The 21,721-nt window shown below is 40.8% G+C and overlaps 3 protein-coding genes across 3 annotated transcripts; 1 reads left to right on the top strand and 2 right to left on the bottom strand.

Annotated features, from left to right (window-relative positions):
- Positions 1-4,549: 4,549 nt before the first annotated feature.
- Positions 4,550-6,402, bottom strand: mrpl15 (mitochondrial ribosomal protein L15). Its single transcript, XM_083669227.1, has 5 exons — positions 6,241-6,402; positions 5,843-6,000; positions 5,454-5,619; positions 5,045-5,168; positions 4,550-4,952 (listed from the first exon to the last, which is right to left on the bottom strand). Exons 1-5 carry the CDS (start codon positions 6,343-6,345, stop codon positions 4,615-4,617), a joined length of 891 nt encoding a protein of 296 aa, XP_083525353.1. The 5' UTR covers positions 6,346-6,402; the 3' UTR covers positions 4,550-4,614.
- A 161-nt stretch (positions 6,403-6,563) lies between these two features.
- Positions 6,564-10,115, top strand: lypla1 (lysophospholipase 1). The gene is made up of 9 exons (XM_083684170.1): positions 6,564-6,841; positions 7,238-7,269; positions 7,441-7,506; positions 7,636-7,683; positions 7,779-7,849; positions 7,967-8,040; positions 8,428-8,529; positions 8,776-8,952; positions 9,106-10,115. Exons 1-9 carry the CDS (start codon positions 6,773-6,775, stop codon positions 9,157-9,159), a joined length of 693 nt encoding a protein of 230 aa, XP_083540296.1. The 5' UTR covers positions 6,564-6,772; the 3' UTR covers positions 9,160-10,115.
- A 220-nt stretch (positions 10,116-10,335) lies between these two features.
- LOC310808316 (regulator of G-protein signaling 20-like) lies at positions 10,336-13,212 on the bottom strand (the record flags this gene model as incomplete). The annotated part of the gene is made up of 5 exons (XM_083675153.1): positions 13,162-13,212; positions 11,889-12,049; positions 11,165-11,248; positions 10,672-10,906; positions 10,336-10,527 (listed from the first exon to the last, which is right to left on the bottom strand). Exons 2-5 carry the CDS (start codon positions 12,044-12,046, stop codon positions 10,336-10,338), a joined length of 669 nt encoding a protein of 222 aa, XP_083531279.1. The 5' UTR covers positions 12,047-12,049; positions 13,162-13,212.
- Positions 13,213-21,721: the final 8,509 nt, after the last annotated feature.

The following is a 21,721-nucleotide window of genomic DNA, read 5'->3' as shown; positions in this document are numbered from 1 at the left end:
GCTGTGCTCATATCTGTATTGCCTTTATGCACAGGTATAATTTGGCTTTTATAAGTGGTAGTGGAACTATCCCATAATTGGTGTGGAATTCAGTTACATCCCCGTCAAACCCCTTCCCGCATATGAAGAAAAGCATGTGTTTGTTGCTCTTTGAGACTAACCAATATCAACCTTGGTACATTTGCCTACAAGGACAATTGTGCCACAGCAAAAAAGGAGATGGATGAGAAAGAAGAAAAAATAACATGAGGGTGTAAAGCAAGGCCAGTATCTTAGCCTTTGCTAATGAAGCTCTGTATTCCACTCTGGGTTCATTCACTTGACAGAGTTTCCACACAGTGGCCCATCAGAGGATCCTGGGACCTAAGGAGGAGATGCATTGTTTCATAAAATAACGTGTGAAGATCGAGGGCACTATGAAGGACTCTGGTGACAGTGTGTTCAGGGCAGGGACTCCTACTGTATTGTATGGACACAGCAGGCTGGCATCAGATACACACTGGCATGCTCAGACACCATTCTATGCAGCGGTCTGGTCTCACCACCCCCCTCCTCTACTCTACCCCCTGCATCCAGCCAGTGCTAATTAGGTGTGTGAGCATACAAACACAGTAGACTTAGGCCTCAGCCCTTAGCCCTGAGTGCTAGCCTCACACACTCCACTGTCAACAGTGCCCTGCCCTGCCCCATACGTGGGGATAGCTGAGAGGATTACATGCCCCCTGGAGTGGCCTGACTTAATGTGGCCTCATTAGCTGAATACAATGACGTCCCTACCTTTTAGCACAGATAACACACACCAGGCTCAGTCAGACCCCAAACAGAGCAGCTTACACCACCCTCACCACCTCAGACCCCAAATACAGTACTACAGCAGGGTCTATAGGCCAGAGAGAGGATGGGTTTGTATTACATAAATGTGAGGAATGTATTTGACACATTTCATATGTATTCAATATTTCTTTTCAATATGTTTGTAAGCTGAGATCCATCTCTTATGTTTGGAAAATGCCTGGCAAGTGACAAGTGGTACAATGATACGCAGTAAGATAAAGAAGTGAACAAATCTTTACGGTAATGTGCACAAATGTATTGTGCACATTACAATATTATACAACAATGAATTAGGAAAATTGACACAGAGAACAGCAGAGGAGCATTCTTTATTTACTTGTAAATAACCAGAACAGCAACAGAAACAAAGCTGTTGGTTAAGAAAATGAAATGCTAAGAATTACTGTAGGTAAATGTTATTGTTTCAGGCATGTCTTTCTAAAATGGGTTGTAATGCAGAAAAAGTACTTCAATGTTCTTATCTTCTCAGCTGAATAAAGTTTTATTTTTGACTATGATGTCTCATTGGCTTGATTTCCTTGTGAATTACTGGATACAAAAATGTTTTATTTTATGATTGTAAAATACATTGAGATACACCAGTGAAGTGAAAATCTAGCCCACACATGCTGAAACAATTCTACTATTTGCAAATGAGGAATTGTATTCTAGACATGGCCTCTGATAAGGCCCTTATCTGTTGAATTTAGTGGGTTTCCCTAAATCCTTTATTGTCCAGACTGGTGAGCTTTGGTATTTGATGAAGTATTGTATTGTCACAGCAGGCTATTGCACTACAACGAGTGCAGTCTCAGCCCCAAACGTCTTTCGGCCCCAGACCCTCTCTCCCATGCTACTCCACCAGCTTTATCATGGATACTGCATCCCATCCTGGTCCATGATGCTGTCCCCTTTTCCTCACTCAACCAAAGACTTGTCTCCTAGTACAGTACAGCCGTGTTGTTCTTCCAATAGTCTGCTGTACTGTATCACTCCTCCTCCCTGTCCCTTACCCTGTCTGTCTGTCTATCTCACCACAGATTCCTGCCCCATCTCTCCCTGGCAGACAGAGCTCCAAAGTAATTATCTCAAATTATTAACTGGAATCAGTGTATAGCCTTCAGACCTGTGAGACACCATGATATCTGCGTCTGTCCTAAACGGCCTACTCACTCAGAGATAGATAGGAGATAAATTAACCACAATAATCTGATCTGGTCTACTCCGACAACGACACTGTTTGAATGTTTAATTAGATAGTGTGAACTGGTTAGACTCAGACATTAGATTATTTGGAGCACAGCACCATTGATAAATGTAAGATAAACTATCAACACATCTTTTTACTTTAAATGTAGGAGCATTGCCTAGACAATTAGATTGATAGGCCTTGGCTGGCGTTTCTTTTCCAATGTTTTAGTTTGGTCTGTTTTAGCCTACTTTTATACAACTGGGTTTCCTCCCATGAAGACACTGTACATTTGCTAACACGTATCTAATCCAGCGCTGTGTTTTCAGAGACCCCTCTCAAAACTTAACATTTTTTTTTTTTTACCCTTATACTAATACTTCAGACCTGATGCAGATTCAAAAGGATTTCTGTTGCTTTGAAGATAAGGAGCGTAGCTCTGCCATAAACAATAATTGTGCAGTTTCTTTCCTGTGGGGTGATTTATTTAAAGTATTATGCTGTAAGGTTTGGGCCTTGTTTTCCTGGCAGGGCTTGCCATGTATGTATCTACTACGTGTGCCTGTGTGTAGTTTATTATTGGCAACTTGAGATGCAGGAAAATACTCAATCATGAGAACCGCACCTCTTACCCCCTACCCCCTCCCCACCTCTACCCTTACACCTAGGGAAGCAAAGCTATAATGGCTTTCTTATGACTTTTCACTGAGTGGAGAACACAATACATAATAATACATGTATTGTTTACTACAGGATTACAATATTGACATTTGAGAGACAACTGTGTGCAATGTTCTCCTAAGTTTCAATTAATAAGTTGTTGAACAAAGTTCACATCTTTGCCAATTTCAAACAGCTTCCTTTACCCTTGAACTGTATACGGAGCTTTTAGAAAATGGGAAAGATTCTTAAATACTGATATTACAGTTCACATACAAATAAAGCTATTTTCTATAACAAAAAAAGATAAACAAAGTAAAGTTGCTGCAAGTTATATGTCATTAGTGATAGAATAAAATCTAAAGCTCTAATCAGTCAAATAAATATGACTTATTACTCCAAATCTCTGCATTATCAGTATCAGGAAAGAGTGTAACAGTGGGAACTATGTTAAAGCTCAGTTTACACAATGCTAGTAGTGCCGCACACACTCACAAACATATGCTTCCTTTGATAAAGAGTTTTAAACCAGAAGAAATTCTATGGCAGCGTCCCTAGAGACAATATCAGTGTAAAAAATACCAAGTTATTTATAGAGGGCACTCTACGTTTTGACTTAAAAAAATAAATATGAAAGTGATGGGGAGTGTAAAACTGGAAGGGGATTTTCTTATGAGCAATCTTAAGACTCAAATAAGCAATGTAATTTATTCTGGGATGACTGGCAGAGTAGCATGGTGTAAAAATATCTCAATTCAATGGTTCAAGTAGTCAGGGAAATATTCATAGTTGGCTTTTGAACATTGCACATTTGTTTTGTTGCCTTAAGAGAACACTACTGATTATGAACTAATGTAACTATTTTGGACTTTATAGTATACTTAATTCTAATCCTTGCCCGTGCCCTACCAGCTCAATACTCCATCAAGTGGCAATTAGCTTTCCTCTCTACAACATCAATTGGTCAGTTATTTAGGTGTCATTATTTTTATGTGAAGTGATTAAGAACTCTACACCCAAAACAGTACTGTCATTACATTTGCTGAAATCCTTTTTAAGATTACACTAACAGTGATCATTGTCACATGGATGTTTTCTGAACACTACTGTAGGTCCACATGCACTGGAATTTCAGGAATGTGACACATTGACGTGGAATACCTCTGCTAAGGACTTTTGGAAAGGATCATCATTTTTTGATAATGATCAGGAAGTGTTTTCAGAGCATTGCATCAGTGTCTTCATGGCATTTTCCAAACACTTTTTTCAATTTTAGACTGGGTTTTACAGCATAACAGGGCATAGCCCGTAAGTGTGTACCTCTGATTGTGTTCCAAGGGAGGGGGTTAGAATCGTTTGAACGTCCAGTCCAGGATACAGCTGCCTATGACTAATTTCAAACTCCCCTTCTACAGCCAAGGCAGCCCATTTCACATGTAACACACATCGCCAGGCATCTGTTTCCTGTTTTCATTCTTTGAGTTATCTTATTTTCCTTATTTCCCCCTCACCTGTTACAGTCTACGTTCCTTCCATCATGTTGAACATTTCATTTTCTCAGTGAAGGGCATAAGCACCGGACATAGAAATTATTACTGCACTTTCATCTGCGGTCAGTGGGTGACTTATCAAAATCAATTTAACCAAGTTCAGTCAACTATGCCAAGTTCCTTGTTCAGTGCATGGCAACCCCTTGTGTAACCTATCCCCAATCCAAAGTTCTCTATGCTCTTATGAACTAATGGCATTATCATGAAATGCTGCAAGGCATTGGAGATTCTTAGACATGATATGCATACATGACTTGTGTTGACATATCTGAAACAATCTGTTGGCAAATTACACACCATGAGACATTTATTTTTTTCATAATCCATCATTACATTTATTCACACAAACAAACAGGGCATGTTTATTTCCACAATAACCTCTTAAGAATTGTAATATCTGAGCAGTTTCTCATCCATGGGTTTGAGAATCTTCTTCTCTGCCATGTTGACCACCCAACCCGGCGAGAGGCCAAAGAAGATCTGTCTCACATCCTTCCTCATGGAAAGCATGTGGTACAACTCATCCTTAGAAATGTCCGGCAAAACGTATCCATACTTTTGGGCCAGAGCCATCCGGGCTAGCTGAACCTTCTCTGGATCTGACAGGTAACCCCGATTTGCAGCATCTCTGTAGTACGGGACCATGTCTTCCCCTGGCAACATTCGCTTTGGAATAGGCTGTCCACTTATGAAGAATGGGACAGGCTTACAGAGGACCACTGTGAAGGGAAGAATGCAGTGTTCAAGATACTACAGTTATGTGCAATAACAAGACAGGTAAAGGAGACTTAAATGTGCCACTACTACTTACTAAGACTTCTTGGGTCATAAAAACTTGTTGTGATGATCCCTCCGTTTCTCTCAATGGCAGCAATGGCCCCTTCAGATGCCATCTGAACTTCAATGTTGATTTTTGCAGCGAAAATGCCAGCACCCTAACACCAAACAGACAATAGGAATGAGGGATTCAAATAAAGATATTTACAACACAGATCAAACCTGTAGGTGAGAAAACAAGACATCTATCATGACATCTTTAAAATGACTTGTTATATGGTGCCACCTACTGGGCACAATACTGACTGAAGATTCTGTCTGGGTGGCCTCATGTTTTTCTTAAATATATATAACCATAGATGACCATCCATAACCATGACACATCCAACAACAAAACACAAAGCCTATATGAATGTAGACAATAAATAACATCTTCATCTCACCTCATCAACAAGTTGAACACCATAGTCCCTCTTCTGAGGCTGGATAGTCACTCCCCTGCCATTGACCAGCTGTGTCAAGTCAATGGGCTGGGTAGGGTCAACCCGTCCCAAGTCAATCAGATACTGCAGCCTTTTCAGGGACAGGGGCTGGTACTGAGGTCGTCGGCTGAGAGGAAGAGCAGAGATTCATCACAAGTATTCTCTCCTGTCTAATACATTATTTACAAAACTGACCTTGGGAGAATAACAGAGCATGAAGGCTATGGTAGCATCATTGCAGGTCCAGTGCAGTCGTATCAAATGATCATACTATGTCCAGAATCACAAGTTAAAAGGTATAGGCCTAGTTCTACATAATGAGGTGCAACAATGCACAATATTGCTTTTACCTGTGTCCCTCATTGTAACCATATTTGGGGATGGCTAAATAGAATGGTGTTTGACCCCCCTCGAAACCCAATCGAGGGCGGTTGCCTCGCTGCCTCTCTCCTTTGTGACCCCGGCCACTTCTGTTTCCTCCATGGCCACCTCTGCCTCGCTTCTTCTCCTGTAAAATAAGTCAAGACAGCATATGACGCACTGTAACTTGTTACAAAACTCAATCACTAATAATCAAATACAGTAGCTACATCACAGTGTCTTTGGAAGCAACATAAAAACACAGATGATGAGCTCGCAGTTGAGTGTGTGCAGAGACATTTGACAACTGTCACTAGTTAGTTGGTTAGCTAGCATGGCTAACGTGGGCTGATATAGAGGTGTTACACGGCCAACTCATATATCTTACGGCTTTCTTGCTCCCCGGTTCCGGTCGTAGATTCGCTAATGTAATGCGAGGTAAATTTTGCAATACATCTAATGCTTTACCACCAGGTTTTTTGGTGAAAGACATCGTTCTCCTCACATGCCAACGTTACCCAAGGACAAAATCAACCATCATGCATATGACCCACGTGATGCACACGATCTGATACACGGAAGCGGAAGCTTAACCAATCACTGATCTGTGGAGCAACTGGATTTCCTTCTGAGATATATGGACATATAGCATGTCACAATCTTTGCACTTACGAGTCACTGAATTTTCTCTACGCTCGTGAATCGGTTCAAGATTATCTATTTTAAAACTTCGGGTTAGACATTTTAAAGAACTGTTACTAATTACTCTCAACCATCAAGACGTTTAAGGTTCAACCTGTGTGGTTCTCCTTGAATGGTCACAGTATTGTTATTGATCAAGGGCATAACAAATTTATCTCGCACAATTCGGCGGATATATTAGCAATTCTCTTGTTGGTTGTCAGCTGTCAATCCGTTGTATGTGCGGTAACAACATGTCAGCGCCCCTGCCTGCAATTGTACCTGCCGCTCGAAAAGCCACTGCAGCGGTGAGTCTTTATTTGCACTCGGGTGGGTTAGCCTTTTATTTGAAGCGAGTTTTATTGCACAATAACCTGCTGTTTCTTGGAGGTAAATAAACACCGTTCAATTGCCCGCGTCCGTGCAGTACTAACTTCCTGGTGCATATGTGACCTATTGACATTCACTATTTTCAGTAGACCAGAGGGCAGGCATGGGCTAGCTAGACCACTGGCCTTGGGGTAGTCTTCACAGAACATACAGTGCGCACAGCAATGGGCTGTTGACAAGATGTGATGGACTACTCTGCCTTGATCTGTCAAACTACCAGTCATTGAAAAACACTGTTGTTGAAAATGTTGTATATTGTTAGCATATTGTACAGCAGCCTAAAATGTAATTGTTAAGAAATGTCTGTTTTCCAGGTGATATTTCTTCATGGCCTCGGTGACACTGGGTATGACACTATCTATTCTGTAACTCCTGTCCTTCACAAATGACTTCTATGGATATATAAGTCTGCTACATCTTGTCACATGCAGTAAGCTACCTCCACAGGAGGTACTGTAAGGTGACTGTTTTATGAGAAAGTTGACTTGAAAGTTGTTTTGCTTTTGTTCCCTGATAGTCATGGCTGGGCAGAGGCTTTTGCAGGGATCCGGACACCACACGTGAAATACATATGTCCTCATGCGTAAGTCCCTCTGTGGACAAGCACAACTGAGCTCTATAATTTATAATGTTGATGGTGAGGATTACATGATGATGTTTCATTCATGAACTGAACATTTATGGCCTGACAATGTATATTTTTGTGCTGCAGTCCAATTATGCCGGTTACACTAAACATGAACATGTCCATGCCCTCCTGGTAAGAAGAACCAAAGTTTGTTTCACTTATTAATATTCTATACAAATTCAGAGTATCTGCAATGCATGGGCTCATCACTTCCCTCTATGTTATAGGTTTGACATAATTGGATTGAGTACAGATGCAGAGGAGGATGAGTCTGGTATTAAAAAGGCTGCAGAGAATAGTGAGTCTGCATGGTTTTGTTGTAGTTTGTAAGGGCACGTGGTATGGTGATGTTAACTGTATGGACATGAGCTTGATTCCAATAAGATTTGACTGTGATTTGTTCCTCTCTCCTCAGTTAAAGCACTGATAGATCAAGAAGTAAAGAATGGTATACCTTCAAACAGAATTGTCCTCGGTGGATTTTCTCAGGTACAGTATGGTTAAAAAGCGTTCTTGGATGTTAAATAACTATAGAATCAGAAATAACATGCACAGCAACCAATACTGAAATGTTTTAGAATCATCATCTCTCAGAAGTAATATTTGTCTTCTCCATATGAGGGAATCTGAACTTTACTTGGGAGCAAGCATGTTTTATATACACATATCTGTTTGCCACTTTCCTGGGCAATCACAGACTCTCTCAGGGGTGCGAGGAGTAGCCTATATTTGCAACAATTCAATATTAATGCAATCCTTCAATATTAATGCAATGGATTTTCTCCTGCTGTATGATGTTATCTTCACACTTTACTCTGTGGGATAAGATGGTACAAAGAATAGATGTCTCTGTGTGTTTTGGTTTCGTCTTTACAGGGTGGTGCATTATCCCTTTACACCGCCCTCACCTCTCAACAGAAGCTGGCAGGAGTAGTTGCTCTCAGCTGCTGGCTTCCTCTACGCAGCTCCTTCCCTCAGGTATTAATCTATCTTGCATTAGAAGTGGTCTGTGGTTGCATAATGTAAACAGTCTTCAATGCATGTTTGGTGTTTGCCTAAAGTAAAACATTTTTAGAACTATTACACTGGGCCTAGTCATTAGCCAGTTACTTTACCAAATGGCCATGGATGAGGCATGGGTGTAAACATCCAGCTATAGATCAAATCATTTGAAACGTCACAGATTATATCACATTGTAAAACCTTCATGTCTTCCTTTCTCAGGCTTCAGCCAACACTGCGAACAAGGACATGCATCTCCTGCAGTGCCATGGAGAGGCTGACCCTCTGGTACCATTAGTCTTTGGATGCATCACAGTGGAGAAGCTGAAGAGCCTCGTCGATCCAGCCAACATCACCTTCAAGACCTATCCCAGAATGCCTCACAGTGCCTGCCCTGAGGTCAGTATGGTCAAGTAGTAGTGGAGAGCCTATGGCAAATACTTTTAAAAGTGGAAAGGAATGTGCTGTTGATTGATTTAGTTTATGAAAGGTAAATGGATACAATATGTTGTGTTGTACAGTAGTAGTACCTCTCTCTCTTTCATCCCACAGGAAATGATGGATATCAAGCAGTTCATTGAAAAGCAGCTTCCTCCAATCAACTAATGACCCTGTCAGTGGACTTGACCACACACCTCCATCAGAGCTCTTTGAAGTTTGACTGCAGTGACGTTCCGTAGACCTTCGGAACAATTCACTATTCTAACTCTAACGCTAGCTCTGGCTGTTGCTCACAGAGTCATTGACATGGATATGGCTAGAGACAAGCAGAGGAGAGAGACATTATACCTGAAACAACTGTATTCTTGATTGCAGCCATGTGGAAACCTCAGTATTTGAATTACTACAAATGTGTTGCCACTTGTTTATGTACCTATTGGCTATTGAAGACATCTCTTCCAGGGATATGTCGAAATATCTTACAGTACTTGCTATAGGGTTTGAAAAATATTGTTGATTTGCAATAAATAACTTAAACTTAGCAATTTGTATTTGCTATGGGAACTTAAAGGACTCCCAAAGTATCAGTTGTAAGCCTAAACCATGATACAATGGTACAGTGAAATACAAGATTTAATTATTGTGCTTTATTTATAAGAATTGAAATCACAATATATGAGTGGTCACATACCATCTATTTCATTTGTTCACTTTGTATGCTCTATTTTATTTATTCAAATATTTGGAAAAAATGACTAAATCAGCATCACAGTATTCAATATCACAGGCAGGATGTATCAGCTGATACTGAACGTGAAAAGTGACTATTCTTTGAGAAGAGCTGAAAGCACCACCATTTAATATCAATTATTGTTGCACTGTTTCTGTGATATACTCAAACTAAGCTGAAGGTGTAAATGATCTTATGCCAAGGCACTTTCCCTTCTTAACAGGTAAAACCTTATTTCACTACAAATAACCGAAAACGCTTTAAGGCGGACAATATACCTATACATAAATGCAGTGCTCACAGATACATGCTTTTTCCTCATTAAAAAAATATAGAAAAGTGCAGTATCAAGCTCTAGAGAATATATAAAAATATAAATATATTTTGAAACATCTAGGTGTCTGTTCTTGCACGCTCCAAGGATTCAGGAAACCTTATAACAGGTAACTAACCAATTATTACACATTAATAAAGACTGTTAGTAATTACTGCCTATTTACCTGTTCATCTCTATACTGTAAATTTGAAGTACACCAGGAAGTGGAACATAAAACGCATTCAGATAAAGATACATGTGTTATCTAATAGCAAAGTGTAGTGATGGAGAGAGTCTATGGCTCCGGGGGAGGAAGTTCTTCCAGGCTCTTGAGTAGATCTGTATACGTTGTGGAGTTCATGTAGCGTGGGTATGAGTCTCTCTGCATCAGCGTGTAGATCTGCTGCTGAGCATCGTCAAACGTGTGTGAGGTTGGCTCTAACATGTTCCGGTTAATCACCTCCCGAACACGAGAATCTAGACTGACCTGGAAAAGGAAAGCATATTTTACATCTCCCACACAACACAATAAGCAGAATTAAAATATAAAATAAGCTTAAAATATAAAATGATATAAGCAAAGCTTATGATAAGCTAAGTCTTATGAATAGACAAAGCCTTGAAAGCTCACCTCTTTAGGGGAGAGGATTGAGATGAAGTCCTCATATATCTGTCGTACTTTCTCCTCCACCACAGTTTTATTGGTCTCTTTTTTCAGCCCCTCACAAGCCAGCCAGAACATCATGTTCTCTTCACTGAACTCTGTTCTTAGGAACTGGCGGAAGCAGCCCCGCCCTGCAGCACTCTTCATCAGCTTCTCAAACGACATGGTCCAGGACCGCGCATCCTCCAGAGTGGGCTTAGGGCTGTGAAGAGGACAGAGCATATCAATTTAGCATAGTTTATTGTATCTTAGGATATTATTGTCATGATGTAATGTATAATGTGTGCAATAACATAATATAATGACTGTAATAGCTTGTTGATTCCTAGTGGTGACCATAGAGGTATAAAGGCCACTACATGGTCAAGTACGTGTTGCTGTGTCATTTTCCTCACTTATGGTCTAATATTCTCATTGCATTTCTATGGTGGTGTAGGGACCATAGTGTTCCAAACATTACCTGTCATCACAGTTTGTGGTTTCATCTGTCCTCCTCTCATAAGTAGTTCTCTGAATCCTCTCATCCTCAGCCCTAACAGTCAGACTGTAAAAGAGTTGAACATTATAGAAGTAAATATGACTGGTTGATGTCATGTTGTCTTTTATTAATTGGTGTGGTTGGGAACTGGAGGCAAGACATGATGTTTGTTCCCGACTATAAAAACAGCCATGGTAGAAGCAGAACTCTGGGATGTGTGTGTGTGTGCGGGTGCTCTGCTGGGAGGCTTTGTGCAAACACCACTGTCATCCAGTCCTTGAGGACGTCATTGAAATGTTCTGAACACCTGGTGTAGCAGTCACCTGTAGCCTAATTAAAATCAGGTGAGAATCCAGTGTGAGCTGTACAACCCCATTTGGGAGCTCCATGCTATTATACACTGTAACAGTGCAACAATTAGTCCAGATTAATTGAGGGAGATGTGGGGGCCGAGGTCATTCCCACTCCCTGAAGAGTGAATCAGCATGCACACTCACTCTGCACACAACAGGTAGAGCAGTCCTAAGAGAGAAGTCACCAGTGAGGAAGAGGCATAGTCCCTTGCCCACATAGACCATCTAATTCCAAAACACGATAGTCCCTGTTGGCTTCTTCCAGTGAGACAGTGTGTGGGTGGCAGATGATTTCTGTGTTTGTGTGACCTACGAAGAGTGTAGAAGGTGTGTGGGCAGTGTGGTGTACCCACCAGGAGCAGCTGCAGCAGCAGCACCAGCAGAAGCAGCATGCGTTTGAGGCGTTGGCGGGGGAGTTCCCCATCCTGTAGCGTGCTTGAAGGACACTGGACGCTGCTTCCTGGTGCACCTGCATCTGTCTCTTACGCATCTCCACCCGCTCCGACCCCATGGGCTGCAGACCAAAAGACAACAACACCATGCTGAGACCGGTGGAGGAGAGACACACCCATGTGCAGCAGAACATGTCCACAATACAATACAGCCCTCAGAGACCACTCATTTGGACAAGATATGCTCACACAGAATGCAGGCATCAGGCAATATTATGCTATTGTGTCAGGATTTACTTTTGATTATCTAGAAAACGTAAAATGTTTATAATTACATTATCCATTTCATCACAAATCATGATTGTTAAAACTCTATGCATACTCATTTGGAATATAGGCTAGATATAGATTGCATTGTTTGACAACACTACTTGAGACATTGGTCATGAAAGGAGGATCAAGACGAATCCTGAAGACTGTCCAGCACAATCATGTATGTCTGTGGCATGAGGGAATCACCATGAGTGTCGTCAGTGGCTGTCATGTCACGAACGCGCATGTTTCTTGCGGAATGCTATGACCACTTCAATCTCCTTGATTCATTAAAATGATCCACTGTGCGAGCTTCATTCCACTCTCTGAGCAATAATGAAACTTACTACCTTCAGAGGTTTGGAGGCTTAGTAATTGGTGATGCTAAAAATACATAATTAGAAACCAATTATGTACAAAACGCCTAGCTTTGGTACAGTATGAGGATGAGGAGAAAGACGGATGAATGGTAGTGAATGTGATACCGACAAGGCGTTGCTCATGGACCGCAGCCTCCATCAATCGCACCCCTCGAGAAGAGATGCAACATCAGGAATTCTTGGTTTTTGGATCGAATTTAAAAGCATATACGATTGACAATAAAATTGACATTGAACGAAGCGATGAAAATATTGTGTCTTAATGTAACCTATAATAAAATATTGTGAGTCATTTTCTTTCAAATGTAGATATTGCCATCTGACGCAACCATGTTGAGACATTCAAAATATTGCAAGAAATTGTCAAAAAATAATGCTGGCAACAATTCTGGCTCCAGGAATGAAACAAAGTGGTAATCCTAATTCAAGACTAGATTGATGACTGGCATCTAATTTGCCATAAATAATATGTAGGGGACTGAAACAAGCTTGTACCATAATATTTTATTCTAAAGTGCAAATTCTAATGTAACTGTACTTACTGTGTCACCATGAATGCCAGAATACAGGTAATTCTTGGCTCGATCACATCCGTCTGCTCCGGGCTGATACAGACAATTCGGTCTCTCGGTGCGCATGCGTTTTCTTTGAGTGCGAAAAGATTTTCTGTGGCTGCAGCAGACGCGTTGATGGGCGGAACAGTTTTCATAGAGGCAGGCTGGCTTTGATAAAGCATTGGTTAATGTTTTTACATTATTGTCTGAAATTGACAATTTCTGAATCAACATAACGACATAATACACTGTATTGTTTACCGTTATGGATAATAATGAGTGATGGGGTTCTTATTCTTACAAATCTAAACATTATGGATCCTCATGATAGGCCTAAATACAATATCAGATTCACCACACATTTTAGAAAGTCAGGCGTGTAAGCAAGTTGTCACAGCAATAGGCCTAGCCTAGTTCTCTTGTCTTACTACTGTCTTAATGATTTGTAGGTCTAAGATAACTGCGATCAGACAAGAAGATGATATTTTGAGTTGCATCATCTCTTTTTCGTGAGTTAATACAATACATCATAATTCAAGAACAATTCAGCCAGATTGTCATACAGACCACCGACCTCTGGAAACCAACCTGGAAAACCATCGCACCTCGGTCGGAGCAGCGGCGCGCATGCATGAGGTCTCCTCTGACCTGTGTGATCATCAACTACCGCTAGAGGACAGTAGTGATCTATGTTAGAGTTACAGTTTTGGTAGGACCTGCATGACGGATGCTGTGTAAAATTGGTTTTCGATCCAGGACATCTGCTGCTTTTTCTAAACAGTTAACCAGTCCTCACATCTGAATGGAGATCAATCAAGAGTCGATATGAGGTAAATCCAAGATGATTTATTTTTTTATATAAGTTACTTTTATATTCTTAAGCCTACTTACTGCATTGCATTTCGGCGAGACAATTTCGGCTTCTTTCGCATTAGGCCTACACTGCACACATTACATTTGGCAAACTTATCATTAAGTAGCGGACAGCCTTAATTGACTTTGTCAGAGAGATAAAAAAAATAATGAATGTCTAACGATTTCCCTTAACACGTGGCATTAAGATGGAACGGATGCCTCCATCTGTTGTATAACCACCCAATACATAATTTAGAATGTGAATGGATAGGCTACTTGCTTAACTGAAGTTTCGCACACGAGATAAAGGACAAAACAAAACTGCAGAGAACAAAACAGCACCTACAGCTTCAGAAGTTTGGTTAATGAGTCTCTCTTATTCCCGCTCTGTTATTTCGAACTGGGAAGTGGTGAGGGCAGAGCTGCCTTTGAGGGAATTGTATTCACTGTCATGGTAAATAAAACATCGCTTTCTCCTCTTGACTCCTATTAAGGTCAAATAGATGGACTTGGTACTATGAGTTCTTCATTGTTTTATAATATAACGTTTATGTGCTGACCTTTCACAAATGCCAGGTCTGATTTTCCACCAGGAATTTAGCTGTGACCGAAACAGATTCTATTCATGGAGTGTTTTTATTGATAAGGGTGTTTCCATTTCTATGGCTTATCCATTGCATTTTCATAATGAATGAGCGCACACACACACACACACACACACACACACACACACACACACACACACACACACACACACAGTCTCTCGTTCTCTCTCTCTCTCTCTCTCTCTCTCTCTCTCTCTCTCCATACACACACACCCAGGGGAGGAATGAAAATCAATCAAACTGAATTTCTTATTCCTGTTCCTTCATTTCACGGTACAACACTCTCTGTGGAGTGAGAGTCTCTCCCCTGCAGCTGAACTTGCAAATATGACACTGGGAATATGGTATATGGTGATTGGGAGAGAAGCTGAGAATATCCATCCTCCGTCACTTTGTATGAATGACAGTGCTGTAAAATAAATTCAATATAACAGACCATTCCTTCTCTCTCTCAGGCCTCTCTCTCTTTTAAGAGGGTTAAAGCCTGCACACTGAAATTGAGCTTAAGCTTGGACTCTGACACTGTCTTTTTAGAACATTTTAACAGTCTTAGTGTTTCTGAACATAGATTTAGTGTTCGACAGTCCTTTTGCTCCTCTTTTCCTTTTTAAGTTAGCTTATTGTCTACTGTCCTTCTATCATTCCCAGTTGTCTCTTTAACTAAAATATTTTCACAGGTGTAAATGGCTGTTTAAAGATATCAGAAAATAATTTACAAAATAATAAATCAATGAATGAATAAATAAACAAATGAAGGCGCTTGAGGTAGAGCTGTATGGTGGTTGTCATTTGTATTTATGCTTGACCATATAAATATTTTCTGTTATTACAAAAAAAGAAGAATACTCGTGGCAGACAATTCAAATCTTTTTTTTGTAATTTTTTTGTAATCAAATGTTTCTAGTTAATCGATTAATCATTTCAGCCCTACCCAATAGTAATATTTAAGACTGATAGCCTCTTTTAGGCCATGTCATTGCAGTCCAGCTAGGTTACTGTATATTCTCTGGGTAATGTACTATAGCATTTATGAGTGTATATATTTATCAGCAAACCAGTTAGACAGCATATCTTCGTCCCTCTCAGTAAAGCTTCGAGCTTTTATTATGCATGTGTGAACTCTCTGTAATATACTAAATTTATATGTACTGTATATTTTCTCACTTAATTTGGCAATAAACTACAAAGTCCATAACACCAAACAAATTAAATAGCTATTTTGGTTCATCTAAATGCTAAGTATACAACAGCTAAGCCACTGTATTAAACCTATACATAAACAGTATGCAACATAATGACCTCATGGGTTGCTATGTTCATGTCTTTGTAGTTAAAATGATTTTCTGACCACATTCAATTCACAACATAAAAGCATTGGCTATATCAAGTTTAAGTTCTCATTATTTCCATTTTAAAAGTGAAAAGTGTAAGTAAGTAAGTAATGGTACTCAAAACCACTGTCACACTGATATACCTCTTTAATATACAATGTAAACTCTGGCAGCCCTCTGCCAGCTATTAACTCTCAGCGACAGAAGTTCCCACTCTAATGGCTCATCTTCATTTTTATCCGGAGGAGAGTAAATGTGATTTCTACATGCTTCAATCTCCAGAGCTCGTGGCCAGGCTGAAGAACAGCAGCAGAGCTGCAGGGGGAGGAAGTCCAGTTCTGAATCTACTGGGGTTCTGCCTCCAGAACAGCCCGCAGGGCACTCACTCATGGTAATATGCTAGAAAATTCTGCTAGTGCTGCTCAATAAAGAGACCTGTAAGTGTCCAAGGCTAATTGTCAAATGGGTATGGTGATCAGGTATCGTCAGATATACAGTAGTATAACCTCTAATAACCCTCCTCTCCCATTTTCAATCCAATATGTCTAACATTGACATATTGGATGCATGTCTCAAGGATCTTTCCACAGAATGCAAATGGTAAGTCAAGTGTGGGGATGGGGACCTGAGGTGGTGTCAGTTGAGCAATCTTATGGCCTGCGAGTAGAAACTGTCCCGGAACCATGTTGGTCCAGATCTGGATACTCCGGTACCGTTTGCCAGATGGTAACCGAGAGAACAGGGCGTGGCTGGGGTGGCTGCGGTCCCTGATGATCTTCCCAGTCTTCCTCTTGCACCTCCCGGAGTAGATGTCCTGCACGGCTGGGAGCTCTAGGCCTGTGATGACCTGGGCGGTTTTCATCACCCTCTGCAGAGCCTTGTGGTCAAGGGCTGTGCAGCTGCTGTACCAGGCCGTGATACAGCCAGACAGGATACTCTCTATAGCGCACCCATAGAAGTTTGTGAGGATCCGGGGGGGCATGCCGAATTTCCCCAGCAGCCTGAGGAAAAACAGGCACTGATGCGCCGTCCAGATCACTGTGTGGGTGTGGTGTGACCACGTTAAGTCCTCAGTGGACACTGCGGAACTTGAAGCTGCTGTCTCTCTCCTCTGCAACCCCACCGACATGTGCCCCCCCTGCTTCTTCCTCAAGTCCAAGATCAGCACCTTAGTTTTGCTGATGTTAAAGGAGAGGTTATTGTTCTGCCATGAATCCACCAGGACTCTAATTACCTTAAAATACTTAATTCAAAAATGTTTCTCACTTATGTGTACACATGCCATAGTTTATGTGAAGAAAAAAAATCCTGTAAGTACGCCAACAGAACTCAGTATGTCCTTGACATTTAATGGACTTGAGTTTAGAACGGCACTTGATCACATGACTGTTCATATCCGTACTTGGTGTAAGGTCTAGATAGAGTGCAAAGGAACGCATTTTGGAACTCAGCCACAGTGTGGACGGAGTCAAGGTATCTGTCGTAAGACACCGCAGTAGATTTGTCTATCATGTTCCCTTTACAATGGTTGTAGTTTTGGGAACTATCTTTCACAAAATAAATACTTAAAGCATTGTTGTCTTGTCACAATTTTTGGATTTGTTGTGTAACCATTGTATAAAATCAATTATCGCCAATCAATCACATGATTGTCAAGATTGTCATTTGGTAGGGGGTCTCACAACTACCCTACCCATGAAAATATTGACGATAAATGACAGCCTCAAGGGCATTGCTTAAATATTAGTTGGTTTTTAATTACCTTTTAATTGATTCATCAGATTCAAGCGTTTGTTTGATGTACTGTAACTTTTAGGTTTTTAGGACAGAGAAGCACCTACTGTGTTTCAGGAAATCATTTTTAAATTGAAGCCCAGTAATTCCCTTTTTTGACATGGACATGGTGGGGAGACTACTAATGAGTGGTCATATTTGAACATTTTCACCATTTCGATAATGCTAATGACTCTTAGACAAATAGGCAGCATTTGAGTACCTGATTGTCCAGCATGCCACAGTCATTCAGACGGAAGCCACAGATAATTCAGGGCCAGTCATTCATCTATCATAGAGATAGAGAGAGGGAGAGAGAGAAAACGAGAGGGAGAGGGAGAGACATAAGGGCTCACATTGGTGACAGGTCAAGTGAGCAACAAGATTAAAGGAGGAAGAGTGAACTCCTGATCCTTTAACTAAAGGCTGACACTTAAAAATGAATATAAAGAAAAATCCTATTTCCTAAATGTCAAGAGCTACAAAACCTCTTATTGTCATTTCCGTTTATAGATTCCTCATCATTAGCATCTCGGAATTAGTCTCCGTATTAGGCTTTGTGAGATCAGTAGTTTAGCATATTTCCAGGATAAAACATTTAATAATTTCATGTGCTGATCCATCAACTTCTCTGCTATTGTGGAAGGTCATTCACTATAGTACATGCAATTATGACATTGATTTGTTTGGCAAAGTTGCACCCTTGCTTGCCCCAGCCTCCAGATGGTCACAGTACCCTCTGAGATTCGAGCTGTAATTATGCCCTAAAGTAAGAATCCTGGTGCCTATAAATTATGATACATGAACATTCTGTGTCTGAATGAGCATCTGGGATTGTTTGCATGCAAGATAAACTGAGATGGTTAGAATTACATTTCTAGCATTTGCAGTGAGCATAAAATCTTTACTCAGAATGAATGAATTAAAGATTTATGTTTCTCTCCTTCATTCTCCACAGTATTTCTGTGCTCTGCAGTGGTGTGTGTGTGTGTGTGTGTGTGCGTGTGCGTGTGCGTGTGAGTGTGAGTGTGCGTGTGAGTGAAACATTTTTCCTGAGCCTGCACCGCACTGACAGTGTTGCAAGTTTGCTCCCATCTCACAATTTTGATTGGTTGAGCCTTGCTACATTATTCCAGCTATGCCGGCTAGATTGTAGCTCCATGGAAGTTGATGGAATGACTTGAATTATTAGTATGTATTATAATTTCTGATATTCTGATATTGTTTTCTTACATTTTAATCTATGCTTTCACTTGGTCAGTAGTGATTATTATGAAAAATGTAATACAATCCGGGGAGGCTGGTGGAGGTAGCAATCGGAGGACAGGCTCATTATAATTCATGGAATGGAATGTAGAATGGTATCAAACACGTAGATCCTGTTGAGAGAACCAATACATTATAGATAGACATCTGTATAACACAGAACTCTGATTCACATTTGGGAATAGATGGATGAGGCAGCTAACTTCTCAACGATGGCGACAGTCTACTGAGGCAGCTAGAGGACCTGTTGACAAGGTCAAGGGACTGTAAACATTGAACATCTCTTGAACACTTACTCTTGATTGTCAGTTGTGTTGGGTGTTATTGCTGTTTATTAAACCATACAAATGAGCCCCATTCTCATGTGCCTTATGGAGCTCACAGTCTCTGAGGGGACGATAATAGAAGCACTGTGAAAGGCTAATGGACCGCTCAGGACAGAGATATTCTGTATTCATGCCTCATTCACTGTCAAACAGCCACAATCTGCCTGCCGGGCCCGCCACAGAAATGCCTGGGGATCGACTACTGACAATACTGGAAGACAAAGACCAGGCATGCACAACACCAGCCCTTAATAGCATTCAAATTGTGTAATCATTTTTTCCTTGCTACTCTGGTCAATTAAAGACACCCACCTGGTTGAAGTCTCATGTGTTTCTCAAGAGAAGTTAAAGGAGGACTGATGTGAAACTGCAGTATGCTAGAGAATGGTCTAGAATGACAGTGTACATCATGGGTGCTCGCTCTAAGACCTATTTGTCGGTGGGAACTGTCAGAAGGGCTGGTGGCTTTAATGTTCCTCCTCCTCTATTACTCTATTCCCTGTCGTAAGGCCACCTGCAGCAGACAGGGGACTCCAGAGAGATGGTGACTAATTAGGGCTCTATGGGGAATTACGAGAGAAAAAAGGGAATGTTCCCCTCAAAAATAATTGGCTACGACAACGGCTGCTATTATCCTGCCTCAATTAGAAACCGAAATGGACCCCATCCTTAACCATCTCTACTTTTCTCTAGTGTCACAGTAGTTGGTGTACTTTCTCTAGTCATTCATGTCATTGGTTTGATTATATGTACATGATAAAGATGTATCCACACTTTCTACAGTAATGAAAGCATGTAAACCTCTAAATGAAACTATATATAACAAATATCTAGATCATGATGATAGGAATACTGTATTTTGATTGCTAAACAAGCAAGATAAATAAATAATCTTTCTACAAGTATTTTATTTATTTTTTCTCAGTGTCTCCACATTTTTCATCTTTCCTTTTCTTTTTCTCCTGTAGTGCCAGCAGCAGATAAACCCTTGCCTCTGTTCTCCTCTCCTCACTTCTCTGCTGCCCTGCGATGCTGACTGTTACTGCCCGAGGTGCTGCCTCTCCACATCACGATAACCCACACACACCACAATAGGTGAATTTCCAACAAAGTCAAACTATTGGCGTTTCACCCCCTTTAGTTTCAACGGTTTTTGATTGTACATGTTGCTGACATTGAGCACAGCTTGGAGCATAAACAAAACATATTCCTGTTTATTTTTGTTTTCAATCTTCTCTACACTCCAACTGCTTATCTAGACTTCTATAGCCATTTGGAAGTCCATTTCTTGGAAGCACCTTTCTGTGAGTGTTCTCCTAATAGCCAGCATGCTCATTATCCTCCCCTGTTACACAAAGGCCACAGTTGAAAAGAACAATGCCGTTCTGAGTTTTCGTTTGGTATCTGGAGTAACAGTCATATAGTCCTTTATGTGTACAGAAGGCCCTACTGTATGCCCTCATTCTGGAGCTGCTCTTGTTCATGTCTTATCCTCATCTATGAATCATCATGATTCATCTGATTTGTCTTCTTTAGAAAGATTATAATCCTGAAAATGGGTAGATATTTGTTTCTTGAGACAGACAATTATTCTTTTTTTTTTAGGAGAAAACTTTTAGAATTTGAGAAATGCATTATCTTCGTACTTCCACTTGTGCATGTCTATTAGGAATCCTACTGCTCAGTTTGATGAGGTAGTGAACCAGCGGGTATCCCCAACATGGTACCCTGTACTAGTCTGGCCACCTCTTCCAGCAGGCTAATTTACTGGCAGGGGGGTTGTAGTAAGAACTACTCTTCTAAATGATTTTTATCATTAAGTCTGGCTCTGGTTCTAGAGAATGTTCTGGAAGAGATGGAGGATTCTTCTCCTCATGGAAAGTCAGATGCCACAAAGAGGCCGTCAGATTGCTTATTGTTATTTCTGGAGGATAAAGGGATGATCCGGGTGTAATCCCTCTGATGTTGTTGTGAGCGAAATGAAAACATGGTGGTAGAATGTGGACGGTCATCAGCAAGGTCAAACCCAACAGGAGTCTGCAGGAAAGTAAGAAGCTGTGAACTGGTTTGCTAACAGATATTTGTTTACATGCCCTCTGATATTATTCATTTGTAAATGCAAAGATTTAGAAAGATTAGACTTGTGGGGTGGTTTGTGTGTGTGTGTGTGTGTGTGTGTGTGTGTGAGAGAGAGAGAGAGAGAGAGAGAGAGAGAGAGAGAGAGAGAGAGAGAGAGAGAGAGAGAGAGAGAGAGAGAGAGAGTGTGAGTGAGTGAGTGTGCGTCATTTACCATATTTATCCAGGAAGTCATTAATTCAACACAATATCCCCTGAGTAACTGCTTCATGTCTTCCCATCATAATAGTAACTATGTTAAGCACTGAGGTGAGAA

This window comes from Argentina silus (assembly GCF_951799395.1).
Source record: "Argentina silus genome assembly, chromosome: 1".
NCBI classification, from domain to species: Eukaryota; Metazoa; Chordata; class Actinopteri; order Argentiniformes; family Argentinidae; genus Argentina; species Argentina silus.
The sequence above is the reverse complement of the archived record's forward strand: the minus strand, read 5'-3'. Positions and strand labels throughout refer to the sequence as shown.